The sequence below is a fragment of the Astyanax mexicanus genome, chromosome 5 (assembly GCF_023375975.1).
Source record: "Astyanax mexicanus isolate ESR-SI-001 chromosome 5, AstMex3_surface, whole genome shotgun sequence".
Lineage (NCBI taxonomy): Eukaryota > Metazoa > Chordata > Actinopteri > Characiformes > Acestrorhamphidae > Astyanax > Astyanax mexicanus.
The window spans coordinates 56093334-56113044 of NC_064412.1; the positions used below are offsets into that span (position 1 = coordinate 56093334).

The following is a 19711-nucleotide window of genomic DNA, read 5'->3' on the forward strand; positions in this document are numbered from 1 at the left end:
CCACAGTATCCAGGGTAATGTCAGCATACCACCAAGAAGGACCAAACACATCCAACAGGATTAACTGTGGATGCTGTAAGAGGAAGCTGTCTGAAAGGGATGTTCGGGTGCTAACCCGGATTGTATCCAAAAAACATAAAACCACGGCTGATCAAATCACGCAGAATTCAATGTTCACCTCAACTCTCCTGTTTCCACCAGAACTGTCCGTCACCACAATCAATTATTGTGCTCTAAAACCAGGTGTTTCAGATTCATTGTCCAACACCTGTATATCTAATTCAGTCTAAAAGTCCTCAAATGTGAATTTCCAGGAATAATCAACAGTCTACAGTAACATATTTTCCATATATTTCTTATAAAAATGAAACTCAACTGCAGTGACCCTCTGGATGATTCTCAGAAGTGTAAACAGTCTGAAAGAAAGAAAAGAAAAGAATGTGAGGCTGTTTCAGGCGGCCGGTTGGACAAAAAAAAAGAAACAAAACAGAAAACAGGGCTCAATCAACTAAAAGCAAACTGCTGTTTTCCTCAGAACTCCAGCAGAAGTGTGTGTGTGTGTGTGTGTGTATGTAGTGTTTATAATCCATCCATCTCAGCTCAGGTGCACCACAAATTATATAGAAGCAACAACAACCACGCCAGCACCTGGCAGATAAGGACAGAGAATGTATGAGGTTCTCTGGAAACACACACACACACACACACACTGCACACACTGCACACACAAAAACACAACACACACATCCGAAAGAAGGCGTTTTTATTTGTCATGTTGTAACCATCCGTTTAAAGTGGTAAGTTGTGACAGACATGAAAGAGAGGAACGGGGGGAGGAGCCTGAGGCAAGATCAGCTTCACTGATCAAACAAAGGTAAGTCAGTGACAAGATAACAAACAGTAACACAGTAACAAGTAAAAGATTTCGTATAAAAATGTTTTTTTTTTCAATTTAATACAGATATATTTATATATTTCTGATTTAAATATATACTTTGATGTGCTTCAAAGAAGGAATGCCCTTTAATAAAAAAAATTGTCTGAAATTTTATTTACGAAGCATATACAGCTCTGGAAAAAAGATAAGAGACCACTTAGCTATCAAACCAAGCTGAACTGATTTATTTATTTTTTGCACCAGAAGTAAAGACATAAAGTTATCCAAAAGCAGTGTGTAAGACTGGTGGAGGAGAACATGATGCATGAAAACTGCAAAATTAAAAACCAGGGTTATTTCACCAAATATTGAAGCTGAACTCTTAAAACTTTATGAATATGAACTTTGTTTTCTTTGCATTATTTGAGGTCTGCATTTTTTGTTATTTCAGCCATTTCTCATTTTCTGCAAATAAATGCTCTAAATGAGAATATTTTTATTTAGAATTTTGGGGAAATTTAGAAGAAATGTCTGTAGTTTATAGAATAAAACAACAATCTTCATTTTACTCAAACATAAACCTATAAATAGCAAAATCAGAGAAACTGATTCAGAAACTGAAGTGCTCTCTTAGTTTTTTTTCCAGAGCTGTATTCTTATAAAAGCAAAGCAACAAAAAAGAAGGAGAAGACGATGATGGAGGAGTCCTCTCCTCCCGTTTGAGAAGCTGATGGAGCTGAAAGGCCTTTTCTGAGGAGCCTGGGACTGGAGTAAGTGTCCTTTAGCGAGAGAAGGTCTTTCCCCTGAAATAAAAGAACCAAACAAAGCATATGGTCAATGATTCAGTCCTGTTGGGAACATTTTCAGTGGGGGTCAATGTTAAACATTTCAGAGTCCTTTAGATCAGGGTTTTCCAGCTGGTCTCAGCCCAGAACCCACATTTTCTCAAGGTCATTAAGACAGCAATATACTGAGGAACCCTTTCCGGTAAGCCAGGGCGATATCAGCTAGCGGTTCGTCCCACGTAGCTTATTTTAACACTGTAAACGAGCAGACTACAGTCTGAAATACTCCCTCTGAATATTGAAAGAGCTAGTGCTTAGCACGGTTAGCAGGTAATGCTAATGCTCCTCCAGCGGTGCTAGCAGTCTCGATTCCGATACATCAGCTCACAGACGCCTTGTGCTGATCAACATCACCCTAGAAGTAGTGATATTTTAAAAATAAATATACTCTAGTAAAGCTACTCAGGTCACATTACTATCCTAGTCCTGTACAGCTTGTATCTTTCAGCTGGAAAAAAAAAAAACAACCAGTTTGTGAAGTTATGAGGTAGTAAACTTTCATGAAGCATGATACTTCACGTGGAATTATTTAATTTTCTTTATTTTTCCCGCTGTTAGCTCTGTCCCAGCATTGTATACAACAGCCCGGTGATACTAGATACAGCTTATCTGGGGGCTTGGGTAAAGAGTGAGGGCCTTCTGCCACTGCTTAAAAAAAACACTAAATTTAGAGGAATCACAATGTATGACTTTCAAGAAGATGAGTACACAGAGAGTACTTCATTTTCTGCTGAATATTTTACTTTCCGAATATTTTGTGCTGCCCTGGTTCTCAGCAGACACCAGTTTATGCTTGTTATATGGTATTTAAATCATTCTTAGAAGCCTGTAGTATAATCTGTGAGCAGTGTCCACAGATCTCTGCCCACATATAGGGCTATATTTAGGAGCTCTGTCTGTACTCTGTGTATGAATGGCAGGATGACGTAGAGACGCAGTGCTGGATGTAGGTAGCAGGTAGTGTGTCCCCGTCTCTTATCACTTATCACTTCGGATCAGGCGAGCATCTCCTTTCTCAAACAGAATGTTCTCTAAATGAATCTCAGTGCTCCCTCAGCGCCGGATCTCCGTTTCTCTCGTTGTAGAAAGTTCCTCTTGTGAAACGCTTCATGCAGTCGAGATATTTGAGAGTCATAAATTCCTCTCAGCAAGTGTCCACAGAGGTGTGCTCTATTTGTCTACACCTCCTTCCACAGAAACTTATCTTTGTATTTATTTATTTATTTATTTATTTATGGCACGTTTATTAATGTGTTTTGGTCAGGTGTGAATCTAAAAACGTGGGCTGTAAATGTTTCTCACAGAAGCTTCAGCTCTACAGTTTTATTCTACTCACTGATGCAGCCGATCATCCGAGACGTGAGATTTTATCGTTTTTCACAGAAGCTGCGAGACCTGCATAGTTAGCAAGTAGTGGCAAAGCTGATCCCTGAAAAACAAGCAAACTCCCGCCCTAAATCCCAAAAACAACAGATTATCAGCTCCTATTTCCATTTCACTTGTTGTTGACAGTTTATCTGGTAGTTTTTGTTTACTATGTTTTAGAATTTCATAAAAGGTGGACAAATAGTAATAAAATAGATCTAAAACAGGATCGGGACCCAAAAGTGGGTCACGGACACATTCTGGACAGGATGCAGACAGCTTTTAAAAAAAAAAAAAAATACATTTTTTCAAAAACATAAAAAAAAAATCGTACTTGTCTTTTATATTTGGGGAAAAAAGAGTTTTACAAATGTACTCTGAATGCATTTTTTTATCCAATTTATTCTCCCCAATTTACATGTTCAAGTACCCAACCCACTCATTAGGACTGCCCCTATCACTAGTGATGCACCAGAAGGGGTTAAGAAGACTAGCACACGCCTCCTCCGACACATGTGAAGTCAGACTCCGCCTCTTTTTGAACTGCTGCTGATAGCTGTAGCATTGCCGAGTAGCATCACAGCGCTAACGCTCGGAGGAAAGTGCAGCGCCTCGTTTTTTTTATATACATCAGCTCACAGATGCAGCCTTGTGCTGATCCACATCACCCTAGGAGTGATGAGGGGAAAGAGAGAACGCCATCTACTGTACTGTACCCACACAGAGAGAGCAAGACCAACTGTGCTCTCTCAGGGCTCTGGCAGTGTATTGCTGTCGGGTGGCATTAGCCGCTAACTGCTAGCGGTTAGCCGTTAATGCTAAGAAATTCAGAAATCTAAGCTTACTGTAAATACACAGAAGTGCTTTACTCAATCAAATAAATGGTTACAGGAGATATATGTGTGTAGATTAACAGCCAACACTTGCCTTACTTTTTAAGAAAGTATTTTTTTATTACAGTTTTGTTTACTTAGCTTACTTAGCTAGACCTGCTGAATTAGAAGTTCCTTAGTGTCTCTAAAAATGCGCTTTATATAATCCAGTGTGCCTTGTGTGTAAAAATAAACCTCAAAATAAACCTTAACTGATCCTGAATGCCTTATAGTGTGAAAAATACGGTATTAATATAAATGTTTAATTTTGGTGAATCTCTACTAAGAACTGTCATGAACGATTCTGGCTGGCCAGCCAGCAGTGCAAGATTCTACTACTACTATCACTACTATAAAGAACCACCGCCCTTAAAACAACAGAACTAAGACACCTGAGTGCATCAACAGTGATGCACAGAGTCACGCTAAGCTATTCAAAGCTGGTTTTGCATCGTTTGCTTTGTGAAAGGAATCAAACAACACACACAAAAACCACACAGTCTTTTCTGGGTCCGTCTGAAATCTTGTGAAAGGCTCAACTGAGGATCTTCAAACAAATTTTCCACCTCTGATAAGATCTGATGGTATGCTTATGAATCGAGAATGAAACGTAATTAGAAGGTCTTCCGCAGAATCAGATAAGAGGACAGGATTTCTTGGATCGAGATCATGAATGTAAGACATGCAAACATTAACACACTAACGCAAGCTCACGCTACGTTCTATAGGCGCTATTGTCAGTACTCTAGTGTTGTGTGGGAATGTTAGAGCACAGAGTTCTCATCGGCTCAGGTAGAAATGTCTTCAGACCACATTACTACAGGACTCTGGACTGCCTCACTTGTAATTATAAGCACTTCAGCAGTCCTTAACCGAGGTCTTAAATTATCTACCTTAAATTTATGTGCTCTGACAGTCACACATCCAAGTAATGTGGCGATTTTTGCAAAGTCCTTCCATTCATGATGAAGAATCAAGCTAAATTTAGCAAGATGAATCAGTCCTTTAGACAAGAAACCTGAGACACTTGAACATTCCTGCTTTTAACTACATAAACTTTACCTTTGCACTTTTATATTATGTTCAGAAACAGTTCAGTTAAGTGCAAATAAGAAAAAAACCCAGGACTAGTTGCTAAAAATCTGCTAAATCACTTACTTTAAACCTAAACGCAAAAGACTGTATTACATGTCACCAATTGATTACCATTGAGATTAATAATTAAGCCTGTTGTGTTTCAATTAAGCAATTAAGCATTAAATAGAGCCTAAACGTTAGCATGTTCAATGTGTTTCAACTCAAAACACACGGCTACACAGACACAAAATTTCTTCACAACACTATTTAATCTAGCTTAACGTTTCTGTAAAAATATATTCACCCCAATTTTTTTATTTTTCATGCAGTAGATGACTAGACTTCTCAAATGGTTTATTTTAGAAGCTTTAGTTGTAACAAAACTGTAATAAAAATGTGCCACATTTCTTTATTTTGTATTAAACACATTTTAGCATTACTTTTATAATCGTTACGTGACTTTAACATCCTGTGATGTGACGATTGCGAATGCTCACATTGCGATGAGTGAATAGCGCTAAGTTGTTCTGCACCACTGCACCAACAACTCACGTCATCCTCCATGTCTGTAACAGTTACATGGGTGTATTAAAGTGAAAGGCCAGACGTGATCTTATCGCACACATTGAAAAAGATAACCATTGAAAAAGAAAAAGGGAAAACAACAACATTATTGACCTTTGCAAATGAAATTCTGCGTTTTAAAGAATGTGCGCTAGTCACTAGATTAAATCAGGAGGAAGGAATGCTGTAGTAAAGTTATTGTAATGTTATACAGTAACTAGGGTTGCATAAGCTGCATTACTGCAAGCCTCTAATGCAACGTTTGCCCTGCTTTACCAGTGCTGGAGGATCTCTACACTGAGCATTTGGTTTTAGGGTAATCTCCACCAAACAACAGTCAGACAGGCTGAGTGGTCGATCAACAAAGATTAAGAATAGTTGCAGGATTCTTGACCATTTAAAAAGTTTAAATTCATGTTTTTTAAGACCTTTTTAAGACTTCAATAAATGTATTTTAAGACCCAAAACTTTAGTCATAATTTCTTTGATAGAAAATAATGTATTGTATTATAAATCAAAACCTTAGTTCTCTCCCCAGTAACATAGCTCACTCTCCGCTAATGCTATTGTTAGCATGTTAGCTAGCTGGCCGCTAATGTTATTACGTTAGCATGTTACATAGCTTGCCGCTAATGTTAGTTTGTTAGCTAGTTCTCCACTTATGTTATTATTTTAGCATGTTAGATAGCTCATCGCTAATGTTATTATGTTAGCATGTTAGATAGCTCACCGCTTATTTTAGTTTATTAGCTAGCTCTCCCCTAAGGTTATTATGTTAGCATGTGAGATAGCTCTCTGCTAATGTTATTATGTTAGCATGTTACATAGCTTGCCGCTAATGTTAGTTTGTTAGCTAGTTCTCCACTTATGTTATTATTTTAGCATGTGAGATAGCTCTCTGCTAATGTTATTATGCTAGCATGTAAGATAGCTCATCGCTAAAGTTAGTTTATTAGCTAGCTCTCTGCTAATGTTATTATGCTAGCATGTCAGATAGCTCCTTGCTAATGTTAGTTTGTTAGCTAGCTCTCTGCTAACCTCAGTTCTCTCCTTGGGTTAGATATTTAGGGTGGGCCACTGTGTTTTACCACCGGCATTAAACACATCAAATTTACAGCACATTTAAGACAATTTAAGAACTTAATTACACAGATTTTCATTTAAAACATTATAAAACATTTTAAGGACCCGTGGGAACCTTGAGTTGCCGTAGTCACAAAGGACATACCACCAAAATAAACACTGTTTTATTAGACTAATGCACTGTTTGCTTTACCAGTTCTGGAGTATTTCTGCACTGAGCATCTTAGTGTTTTCTCTGGTCCCACCCATCCGCTAATTAACAGGTCTGTACTGGGTTTAAATGAGTTACAGCACCAGTAAATACAGGAAAAGCTACCGCTGGACAAACACAGCAAACACAAGCCTCCCTCAGCTTTGCATGTGGTTTATCTGGCAGGTCATCGTGGTGCTGCAGCCTTTCCAGATAATCAGAAGATGTTTATTTTATATATATATATATATATATATATATATATATATATATATATATATATATATATATATATATATATATATATATTATATTATATATTTACATGCCAAAAGTATGTCATGTGATACCAGTTTGCAGTTTGATTGAAGTGTTATCTCAGGGGATGAGTGGAATGGCATGTTAGGTGTTATCTAGTGAGGGATGGTGAATCTCTGTAAATTTGTTAATTGTAATGTAAGGGGAAACTTTAACATACAAGCAAGGTTTCATAATGGTTGCCAGATTAATGGCACATTTAATTTCTACTGGCTGAAGTTGCGTGGGGATGTTAGTTCAAACAAAAAGGCAACACATCCATATTCAACACCATGTTTTATATGAAAAGCAAAAAGGGATCTATCAAAGTTTTCTATTCACAACTCATGTTTGAGTGTATAATAGTCAGCGAGGTCGTAAAGGACCCCAATGTAACTTCTAAGCAACTGAAGGCCTCTCTCAGATTGCCCTAATGTAATGTTCATGGCTAGGAGAAAGCCACTGAAATATTTAGTTGCAGTTATTGCAAAACTCACAAATATGTAATATTAAATCATTTTCCTCAATAAATAAATGAGCAAGTATAATATTTTTGTCTCATTTGTTTAACTGTTTGTGGAAGTGTATCATGGCACAAACAAAGGAGGTTTCTGAGGATTTTGATGTTCATTAGGCTGGAAAAGTTTACAAAATCATTTCTAAAGAGCTTAGACTGCTCAAATCAACAGTCATATAAACAGAGTAGTGGTTGACAACAAAAATCACTCGAAGAGCAAGGTGTGTAATAGTTGCCTTGGTCACAAAAGACCACAGGGTATCTTCTAAGCAACGGAAGGCCTTCCTTTCATTGGCTAATGTCCATCATCAGGAAATCACTGAACAACAGTAGTGTGCATGGCAGCGTTGCAAGGAGAAAGCTACTGATCTCCAAAAAGAACATTACTGACGGTCTTTAGTTTGCTAAAGACAAGCCAGAAAGCTATTGGAAAAAATGGAAGAATAGACCTTTTTGGATTAAATGAAAGGCTTTATGTTAGGAGAAAGAAATAACTGTAATCTGGCATAAGAACCTTATAGCATCTGTGAAACATGGTGGTGGCAGTATCATGATTTCAGCATGTTTTGCTAAATTTGGGCCAGAAAGGCTTGCTTTCCTAGTTTTTCTTTGCCAACTAATCTGCAATTTACTTGCATTTGGATCCACGATGGGGCAGATCCATTCAGGTTATGGAATTACAATTTACCTACAGTATAAACTAATACAAACATGGTTTCTGTGTGTGTTCTAGATAAAATACTGAAAACATTTGTTCAGTAAGTAAAACCAATGTCTTCCATGCATTAGTTTTAACCTCGTAAGTGCATTAATCATCAGAGGCAATCTATTCTCAATTTATAAAACATTTCTATTATAAAACCTTCTGGCAAGCGTTTCCCAAATTGCTATATTAATTTTCCTGTGATCCATCACATGAATCCCATTCACATTACATATTTTCTTTTAATGAGCAATCTATATGCACAGAGTCTGCTCAGAGCAGCCCTACAGAAGAGTCATGGAGCAGTGGAGGGTTTGGGCAGGGTTTTATGAGATGTGTTCTGCAGAACTTACGACATGGTCTTCATCTCCTTTTTCTCAGCGTCAGGTCTGGCTCTGTTCAGCACCTTCAGGAAGTCTGAGGTCTTGGCCCTCATGCGTGTGTGAATGTAGGCCTGGAAACAGAAGAAGAAACAAGTGGGCAGAAGAACTCGAGCTTATCAGGAAACCCATCTGCAGTAAAGACATTCAAGTATTCGCGGCGTGGCCACATGCCAGAGCTACAATTCACCACCACCCAAACTCAATAGTGAACAAACCACAAACAGACGTGCATGCCAATTACTCGCTCACGACAAACACTAACACACCAGCGGACTAAATGTATTCAGAGAAAACCTGAACAACAGCTATGAGTAAGCACATCTACATCTACAGTATCTTGTGTCTTTTCTTTAGACTGGTTAATAATAAAAAACACAGTGGATCAACACCAGCAGATGACGGACATGTCTCTCTAAACAAACCATCACCGATCATCAGTAAATTTTACATTTTATTTAAAACAAAATCAAGGGAGCAGAGTCTGGAGGAAGAGTGGAGAGACACACAGTCCAAACTGCTCGAGGTCTAGTGTGAAGTTTCCACCAATCAGTGATGGTTTGGAGAGTCATGTCTGTCATCTGCTGGTGTTGATCCACTGTGATTTATTATCAAGTCTAAAGTCAGTGCAGTTTTGTTTTCCCACAAAATCTTACAGCACTTCATATCTTACAGCTTCCCTCTGCTGAAAACAACTTTTATAGAGATGTGGATTTCATTTTCCAGCAGGACTTGGCACACTGCCCACACTGCTCCAAAAGTTTTCTGAGACACTGATTTTTGGGTTTTTATTGGCTGTAAACCATTAACAAAATCAACAATACAAGAAATAAACACTTAAAATAGATCACTCTGTGTGTGTAATACATCTATATATAATATCGAATGAATTACTGAAATAAAGTAACTGTTCAATTATATTCTACAGTATTTTTTTTGAGATGCACTAGTACATAAGAAATAGTAAAAAAAAATCCTTCAGATGTTTTTTTTAAATATATTTTTCTTATGTATGAATGTTCTAATGTTAGGGAAAAAAACTTAATTAGGGAACAATTAGAAAGGATTTTTTAAATTGTGTGTGTGAATTATCTATTTCTGGTAAAAATATTGTTAAAAACATTTAGCTGCTTAAAGCTGATGTCTGTAAGTTTTGGGATTATGTCTCTGGTGAGAATGGGTAATTGCACCAAGCATGCGAAAGAATCATTTTAAACTGGGCAGGTGTGATGAGGTCTCCTTTCAGAGCGGATGAATCCGATTCCATGTTATGTTTAGTCAGAGAGAAAAAGCTCAGTCAGAAACTTCACTACTTCATTTCTTTGGTTTTACTATGAGTGAATGAGCTACTGAGCTCTGAGTTTCCTCTTCTGAAGTCCCCAATGCTCCACCAGCCGCTCGCGTTCAGTAAAACTGAGCCGGATCCTCTTTTAGAGGCTGTACGTGTGATGTAAGTACGTAATGGCGCGTGACGTGGCCAGAAAAGCGACCCGACACCCCAGTTTTTAGAATGAATATATTATCAGGTTTAGCAGGGATGGTTGTTCCAGCACGCTGGTACCATTAAACACTATTTTATCCATATTCTTCTCCACTCAGAAATGCTTCTGCTTTCAGTTTAGAAACAAAATAATACGGCTTGCCGCTTTAAAATCGTACAGTGTACAGTACAGTTAGTAGTGTATGCCTGTATGAAGTGGTTTTTACCTTGGAGCACTTGATGTGGTAGTGCAGGTAGTCCCGGAAGGTGTGAATAAGATTGATGGTGTTGTCTCTGGCATTTGCGTTGGTGTGTCGGGGAAACAGGACTGTAAGAGAAGAAGTGCTCTGGTAATTAGAGTAATTACAACTTTAAAATGAAAGACAAGAAACAGCAGAAACAGCTGACTGATCTGAACCCAGCTGCATTCCTGACGCTCACTTCCAACTCAATGTAAATTTAAGGATTCTCTACATTTTTTAAACCTGAAGATTAAGATGACTTCTAACTGCTGAGCACAAACCAGTACCGCAAACCATCACAAGGTTTACAACAGCGGAGAACCCAGCACCACTGCCCTTATATTAGAATAAATACAATTATTAAGATTCAAATCAGACATCAGAACTTTTATATACAGGTAACAGTTGTGTTACTTTTATTTTAAACATTTTTTTTAGCAGAGAATCAAATTCAATTTTACATATTTTTATCAAACATCACTTCCCACACCTGCATTTTTCTGCATAGTCCAGCACCTTGCCTTTAATATAAACAAGAACCCACTTAAAACTCACCTCACCTTTAATAGAATAAACACACAGACAGTACTAGTTGAGCACCTCACCTTTAATATAATAAACATACAGACAGTACTAGTTGAGCACCTCACCTTTAATATGATAAACACACAGACAGTACTAGTCTAGCACCTCACCTTTAATATAATAATAAACACACAGACAGTACTAGTCTAGCACCTCACTTTTAATATAATAATAAACACACAGACAGTACTAGTCTAGCACCTCGCCTTTAATATAATAATAAACACACAGACAGTACTAGTCTAGCACCTCACCTTTAATATAATAATAAACACACAGACAGTACTAGTCTAGCACCTCACCTTTAATATGATAAACACACAGACAGTACTAGTTTAGCACCTCACTTTTAATATAATAATAAACACACAGACAGTACTAGTCTAGCACCTCGCCTTTAATATAATAATAAACACACAGACAGTACTAGTCTAGCACCTCACCTTTAATATAATAATAAACACACAGACAGTACTAGTCTAGCACCTCACCTTTAATATAATAATAAACACACAGACAGTACTAGTTGAGCACCTCACCTTTAATATGATAAACACACAGACAGTACTAGTCTAGCACCTCACCTTTAATAGAATAAACACACAGACAGTACTAGTTGAGCACCTCACCTTTAATATAATAATAAACACACAGACAGTACTAGTCTAGCACCTCGCCTTTAATATAATAAACACACAGACAGTACTAGTCTAGCACCTCACCTTTAATATAATAAACACACTTTCTTCATTAAACAACACCACAGCTAACCTCTCTCTCACTCGAGTTTACAAACATTAGTCAGTAACAGAATAAAAAGTGGTATTTAATTGAGAGAGGAAAGGAGACTACTGTATTTTTTTTTGTTCTTAAAATCCTGTTTAATGATTTATATTCTTTTAGTTTATCAGAAACAGGTTGCCGGAACACAGAAGACTGACGAACAGAGAAAGAGAAAGAAAGAGAGAGAGAGTGTACAGTACATACCGAACGTAATGTAACCGATGTTGTCTCCCACAGCAGCGTCCGTGTCCTTCAGCTCCAGGGGGGGTTCCCTGTGACTGAACAGCACCTGTGGGGCCGTGTGACTCGCCCTCCGACCCTCCTTAAACTCCTGAAACACAATTATTCAGACGATACGACAATATGCACAGGTGAAGACACACAGTTTATATCATGTAGATTTCTCAGTACAAGACTGTGTGTGTGTGTGTGTGTGTGTAAGTGTGTTTGTGGTGGTTGAGTGGGATGGGATGGATCTGGATGGGATGGGTGGAGGGAAAAAGTCCCATTTAAGATCTTTAGATCAGTTTTTTAGAGGAGACGAGCCTTTGTTAATATTATTACTTCACCCACTCTGTTTCTGTGTTTAAAAAAAAAAAAAAAAAAAAGACTGTAAACACATTTTTATCACTCTGCTTTTATCTACTTTGATGTGAGACTTTGTTCTGTTTATAAATTATTATAATTATAAGTAGAAAAGTGAAGTATTTTGTGAAATCATGTTATCTAATTAAACCCAGCCGTACTGACCTGCATAAACACTTTCCCGATTATGACATCATCGTCGTCTTTAAAGACGGTGCTGAAAACCACCGTCACTCTGTCTTTCTTTGCCTCCAGATACCTGTGAAATAAAACACACACATTATTCTACTTTAGCACAGAATTTTTTTTCAAAACGTTATTTTTAATTGTCCCAAATGTAGACAGTGTGCCTTATTTATTCTACCAGTCAGGTATTAAAGAGCAGTAAAGCCTCTCTGCTGAAGTACAGAGTTATAAAGATGAGTTTTTAGTAAAGTTTCTCCAGCACTAAGGCTGGAGCAGCATTAGCATTAGCCTCTAACCGCAGAGCCTTCTAAATTAGAAGGGAAACATGGTGGCACCCTTGTTCACTTTACTAGTGATTTACTAGCATTTTTACTAGTGTCGTTTAATGTGCCTTATAATCTGTTGCGCCTTTTAGTCTGAAAACACAGTAATTAACCTGTTGGAACAAAGACAGTGTCAGAACTGACAGCTACAGCTGTGTGACAGTGCTTTACTCACATGGACTCATCATCACGGTAATGGACCACAGCCCTCTGCTCCCCCTCTTTACCCTCCTCCTGGAACTTGAAGTACTTCTCAAACACAGAAGCGAAGCAGTTCCTCTTCAGCATGCCCGCCTGGTGAACCAGCTCTTCCTTATTCGCAGGAAGTGTATCCAGGTCAAACAGCAAGGACACATTGTAACCTGAAATAAAGGGAGTAATAACACAATAATAAACAATAAACACAATAACAAAACTTCATAAGAATGCCCGTTTCATCTCCCTTTATATTAACATTAGCATTAGCCAGAATCTAACACACAAATCATGGGACAGTGGTGGCTCAGCTGTTAGAGCACCAGGTTATTGGTGACAGGCCTGTGGACATGTGCGCACTAACAATGGTATTACCTGTGTCGTCCAATTAAATTGTGTTTGTGTGTTTAAATGCGTTTAAACCAGAATCTATTTTATCCTATGTTTCCTACAACCCTATAAACTTCAGCATATAAATGTTTGAATGACTTTTATAACATTATTTATTAAGCAGCATTAATTCATATAAATTGAATGATATATTAATATTTTTAAAACCCACTATAGACACCAACAATCTCTGCAGTGATTCACTGCTCTGTATTGCGCTGATCTGAGCCCCAGTTATTTGTCAGGGATTGATAATAAAGACAGGGAACCTTAAATGACCTAAAATGAACAGATGCATCGCATTAAAAGGATTACTTGCTCTCTTGTGATTGGATACAGATAGATTCATTACATTGGACAGGTTACCTTCTCTCTTCTGATTGGATAGAAGCATTACGTTGGACAGATTACTTTCTCTCCTGTGATTGGAGGGATGCATTGTGTTGGACGGATTACTTGCTCTTCTGATTGGATAAATAAATCATGTTAGACAGATTACCTTCTCTCCTCTGATTGGACAGATGCATCACATAAGTCAGATTACTTGCTCTTTTCTGATTGGATAGATGCATCGTATTGGACAGATTACTTGTTCTCTTATGATTGGATAGATGCGTTGCATTTGACGGATTACATACTCTTTTCTGATTGGGTAGATGTATCACGTTAGACGGATAAGCAAAAAGTTTGCTTCGGCTCAACTTTTCACCGCACTGTATCCCACTACTCGATGCGTTGAACCCATGATGCATCACATGGCGCTTTTTATTGAAAATTCTAAGTAAATTGTCAAATTGGGCGAGGGAGGGTGAGTCTTATTTAAAAACGCCACGTTACATCACAATTTCACAAAATATGTTTTCCCACCCCTACTGAACGAATTGGTTTTAAGGTGGAGGCCACATTTCATTCGCGTGTCCAGCAGAAATACAGTAAATATAGTTGTTTTTTTTCTTATCATCATATCAATTCATATCAATAAGTTCTGCAGCGTTTGTGCTGCATTTTTAACATGCTGTATCCTCCAGTATAAAAACATCAAGCTGACATACCTGCCTCAGGTGCCACCAGGAAATTTCCATAGACTCTCTTTAAAAGCTGAAAATGAAAGATATTCATGAGATTAGTGGCCGGTTAAACTAGAACTGCAATAAAACTGCAAGTATTTTCAATTATACATCAACGTCTTTCAGTCCTGAAGAACAACAGGCTTTGGGTTCGAGCCAAAACCAAAGGAATTTACAAAGGAAGACAAAGAGGAATGATGAGCAACAGTTATTACTGTAATGTACTCTTAACTATAATTAGTGGTTTTAACTCTGAGACACACTTCACACACATTTCCTTCAGTCCCCGAATACCTGGCACTGTTCTAACATCTGTTCTGAAGGAGTACAGTGTAAACAGTGAGAACGTGAACGCCAAGAGTGCGTGACTAATTCACTATCACTTTAAAGAACCACAAGACTGAGCTCATCTTCACTGTCAGACACACATATATCAAATATATGTTTTTTGTTACTGTACTATGGAGGCATTTTGTGTAGTATCTTTATTTTGCTAAAATATTTTATATTGAGTGACTTTTCTTCGTCAAATATAATCACGAGGAAGATGGATGATCACAAGGAGTAAAGGCATACAGTTATCCAAAAGCAGTGTGTAAGACTGGTGGAGGAGAACATGATGCCAAGATGCATTTGATTAAAACTGGGATTAAAAACCAACCAGGGTTATTCCTCCAAATATTGATTTCTGAACTCTTAAAACTACTTTATAAATATGTTTTTTTTTGTTATTTCAGCCATTTCTCATGCCTTCTTCTCTAAATAAATGCTCTAAACTACAATATTTTTATTTGGAATTTGGGAGAAATGTTGTCTGTATTTTATAGAATAAAACAACAAAATTCATTTTACTCAAACATAAACCTTTAAATAGCAAAATCAGAGAAACTGAATGCTCTCTTAATGTTTTTCCAGAGCTGTATCATATTTTTTATTTTTTATCCATTAAATTATGTTTAAGTTGTGCATAAAAATGAAATATTAAAAAGAATGAAGTGTAAAACTTATTTGTAAACTATAGTTTGAAGTGGCAAATGAATCTTAGTTGGCTATTTATAGTCAAATATACTTTAAAGCTAATGGAGATAATTTTAATAGACATCAGTTTCAGACTAATTCACAACATCATTTATTCATTCATCAATCAAGACACTTGTTATAAGCGCTATATGCTAAATGCTATGTACTATGTAGGCTTCACCACCACTGGTCTTGCACAATCTTTTTTATAAATTAAGCCAAATCTTTATTTAGAGCACTTCCTTCTGTTTTATATCGAAGTTTGGTTTCAAAGCTCTCGCTCACAGCAGCTCCGTCACTAGAGGTCAACACGCTGACTCATATAGTACTTCCTGTTTTCAGGCAGAGCTCACAGCAGCTTCTTTCTTCCTTAAATGGTGATGATTAGATTTCTGTAGAGCTTTACATCCAAACCTTTCTCAAACTAAAAATCAGCACAAACTGCATCCTTTATACATGCAAATAACATACTAAAAACATCACCTACACAGTTAACTTGCCTTGGCAGTGTTAAATCAACACAGTTATAAATTAACACTCTGTGAATTAAGCAGATTGATTTAGGGTGTGTCAGTGTGTCTTTGCTATCGTAAAGACAGGAAAAGTACACTTTGTGTGGCTTGAAACATGCAAAAGGCATGTACTAATTCTTTTAATTAATTATAGACGTGGTTAATTTTGGGCGTAAAGTGAAATAAACCAATCAGCATGTCACTTGCTCGTTATTTCCTTTAAGAGCCAGGTGAGCTCTGACTTTGGCGGATTGCTATTTTAATGTCGCAGCACTTCTGTGCTTCTCAGCAGAGGAAACTGAGCTCATTTACATGAACATCAATGTTACTTTATTTAGTATTCTGTTTATTGTTGATGTAAAAGTTGTGTTTTTTGCACAGTGTTGCCAAGATAGCGATGAACGTCTGACTGTTGGCGTCTGTCTAGGTTGTATTCAGTCAGTGGAGCTCCTGTGTTTTCTGTTACCAAGATAAACAAGCAAAACTCCTGTTGCTATTTAAACGATGAAGGTGCATGGCGTGAGAATATAGACTGTTGGTCGGGTGCAAGATAGCAATGAACATTGCAACAAGCCTTTCGCAGGATGTAAGATAATAATAAATATACTTTCTCGCCGTTTAGCTAAATGCATGGTGTGATGGTGTTTTACCTCATCGGTTCCGTGTTCCTGCAGCTCCTTGTAGAATTTGAGGGAGATGCTGACCATGATTTTTGTCTTGTCTCCATCAGGGTTTGAGATGTGGTAAAGGACGCCATCAAAGTCTATAATTACAGCAAACAATGTCAGATACTACAATAGCTGCACATAAATTACTAGTAATAATTAACCATAATTACCCAACAAATATTCTTCTATGACAAATGTAAAAAAAATAAAAAATAAATTACAGACACTAATCACAGCTTGCATGATTAACTAAACAATGAGAAACAGAAACAATGAGAAAGGTATGAGGAACTTACCTGCAAAAGTGACTTCAACTGCCTCAGGTTTATTCCTGCAGAAAATAACAAGCTTATGTTTAGCCAATCAGAATCAGTAAACTACACATACAGTAAATTTCAGTCAAATCAACGCTTTTAGCGCTACATCAACATTAACACTGCGAGACCTGTCAGAATTTAACACCTAGTTTTAACACAGGCAAATTTACTGTGTAAGAAAACATAGAAACACAATAAAACAGATAGAAGTTAACTGTTCATCACTGTTTTAATAGTTAGCCTGTGTTTTATTCAATAACTACTATAGAGTTATTATAGCTTCAGCCTTATAGTGGAGGACAAGTCGACGCAAGGCACCAACTACCTCCTCCATCAGAACATGACAGAACATGGTTTGGTATTCACTTTAAACTCAGAGTATTATGGGCTGTTTTCTAAAACATCTCCCTTCAGCTGCAGAAAAATAACAAAAATAAATAAATTAATTAATTAATTAATTAAGATTATGTCCTCTTATGAGTAGAGCATGTTATTAAAATTAGAAGCAATTTATTTAAAGCTGAAACAGTTCAGTTTATAAGTAAGAAAACCACATTATGTGACTCAGAATGAAAATAATAGGAGATATAAGCCTGAATTAGACTAAATTAGGCAGTATGGGGAAACGTGGCAGTAACAAGCTGTACAATATAAGGCTATAAATGGAAGTATATGGTAAGCTTGAGGCAGTATACACCTATGAATAAAAAGGCAGTTTGAGGCAGAGTAAGCTGGAGGCAGGGTAAGTTGGAGGCAGCATACAGCTACTGTACAAATTTAAACAAAGTAGTATAAACATTACAGACCTGAAAAGGTAGTGTGAGGCAGAGAAAATAGAGGAAGTATACAGATAAGGATAAATAAGCAGTGTGAGGCAGAGAAAGCTGGAGGCAGTGTGAGGCAGAAAAAGCTGGAGGCAGTGTGAGACAGAGAAAGCTGGCAAGGCAAAGTGAGGCAGCAGCAGAGCAGGTGTTGGGAGGCAGTGTTGGGTGATAGGTGGCAGTTATCGAAGGCAGCATTAGAGTTAGGACGTGGTATTAGTGTTGGGTACAAGTATTAAGTGATTGGAGGCAATGTTAGTATGCAGTGTTAAATGATAGGAGGCAGTTACAGAAGTAAGGTACTAGTGTTAGGAGGCAGCATTAGAGTCAGGAGGCAGTGTTGGAGGCAGTCATAGGTGCCAGTGTTAGGTGTTTGGAGGCTGGAGGTGTTTTAGGAGCCAGGAGAGTTTTTAGGAGTTGGAGGTAAATGTTAGGAGGAAGCATCAGAGGCAGTGTTAGGTGATGTGAGGCAGTTACCGAAGGCAGCATTAGAGTCAGGAGGCAGTATTATAAGGCAGTCTTAGAAGGCAGCGTGTGGTGATAGGAGGCCTTTACAGAAAGCAACTTTAAAGTCAGGAGGCAGTGATAGGAGGCAGATATAGATGCCAGATTCATGTGCAGATGTTAGGTGATAGGAGGTAGTCTTAGAAGCAGCTTTAGAGTCAGGAGACTTAAGTCTTAAGTGCCAGTGTTAGGAGTGAGTATTATAAGCAGTGTTCGGAGTTAGAAGGCAGTATTAGAGTCAGTGTTTAGAGTCAGGCTGAGCTGCTGCAGGATGTATGAGGCAGTTCTCACCCGTTACTCGCGCTCTCGAACTTCAGGCTGAGCGTCTCCTCTATGATGCGGTTGTTGATCTCCAGTAGAATCATCTCTCCGCTCTAAAACTCTGAGATTTACTCAATAAATTAATATTTAATCTGTTTTCAGTTAAAATCCCTCTGATTTCTGCTCTGGAATATTTACTACAGGCCGCTTCCTCCTCTAAACACTTCCGCTCCCCTTTTCCGCAGGACCTGGTGTTCTGACGGTTTGTGCTGCCCTGCCGAAAACTGCTACCCTGCTGTATATTTATTTATATATATCTTAAAAATACTAAAATAAAATACCATATATGAACATTCTCACGGCAGAAGTGTATTTTAGGTAGCCAGGTAGAAGCTTTTAGCTTTTACAAGCTTACAATATTAAATTTATTTAACAAAAGTGATTAGAAACCGCTTTTGCACTTCCTATAAGAAGCACATATGGCCGAGTAGCACAATTCGGCAGAACACCGGACACATAGGAGCAGCGCGTGTTTGCCTGAGTGAAAGAGAACATTTTAGCCGAAATTCTCATAATTAAACCGGGATTATCTCGATTTGGAAACCCTGAATCATTTATTTAATGCAGTTTATTATTATTATTATTATTATTATTATTATTATTATTATTATTATTATTATTATTATTATTATTATTATTATTTTTACAGTATGCTTCACAATTCTGAGCAGAACGAAGATAAGCAGTATTTGTTAATTTATGCTCAGTATAAATTCTATAATTTTTGTTTCATGTTTTTTTTTTTTTTACTCCTTTAAGTCCGGGAAACCTGACACAAAATCGTTTATTAATATTGAAATTCCATCTAATAATAATAAAAATAATAATAATAATAATAATAATAATAATAATAATAATAATAATAATAATAATACTTTTTATAATATAAGTTTGTGTGTGGTTTTAGTTTAAGCAGACTGTGTTTGTCTATTGTTGTGACTG

General features: G+C 37.3%; 1 protein-coding gene across 1 annotated transcript; it reads right to left on the reverse strand.

Moving 5' to 3' along the window:
• Positions 1-746: 746 nt before the first annotated feature.
• On the reverse strand, positions 747-18960 carry LOC103022959 (actin-related protein 2/3 complex subunit 2-A). Its single transcript, XM_007244237.4, has 10 exons — positions 18740-18960; positions 17103-17137; positions 16789-16901; positions 14592-14637; positions 13130-13316; positions 12611-12704; positions 12065-12191; positions 10478-10578; positions 8744-8844; positions 747-1680 (listed from the first exon to the last, which is right to left on the reverse strand). The coding sequence occupies exons 1-10, from the start codon at positions 18811-18813 to the stop codon at positions 1659-1661; spliced, it is 900 nt and encodes a 299-aa protein (XP_007244299.3). The 5' UTR covers positions 18814-18960; the 3' UTR covers positions 747-1658.
• Between the last annotated feature and the right edge of the window lie 751 nt (positions 18961-19711).

Coding starts and splice junctions, on each gene's coding strand:
- LOC103022959 (XM_007244237.4), bottom strand. CDS start 18,813: ATGATTCTACTGGAGATCAACAACCGCATCATAGAGGAGACGCTCAGC. Junction 13,317..14,591: donor CCTGGTGGCACCTGAGGCAG/GTATGTCAGCTT, acceptor CCTTTATTTCAG/GTTACAATGTGTCCTTGCTG. Junction 12,705..13,129: donor TACCGTGATGATGAGTCCAT/GTGAGTAAAGCA, acceptor TTTATTTCACAG/GTATCTGGAGGCAAAGAAAG.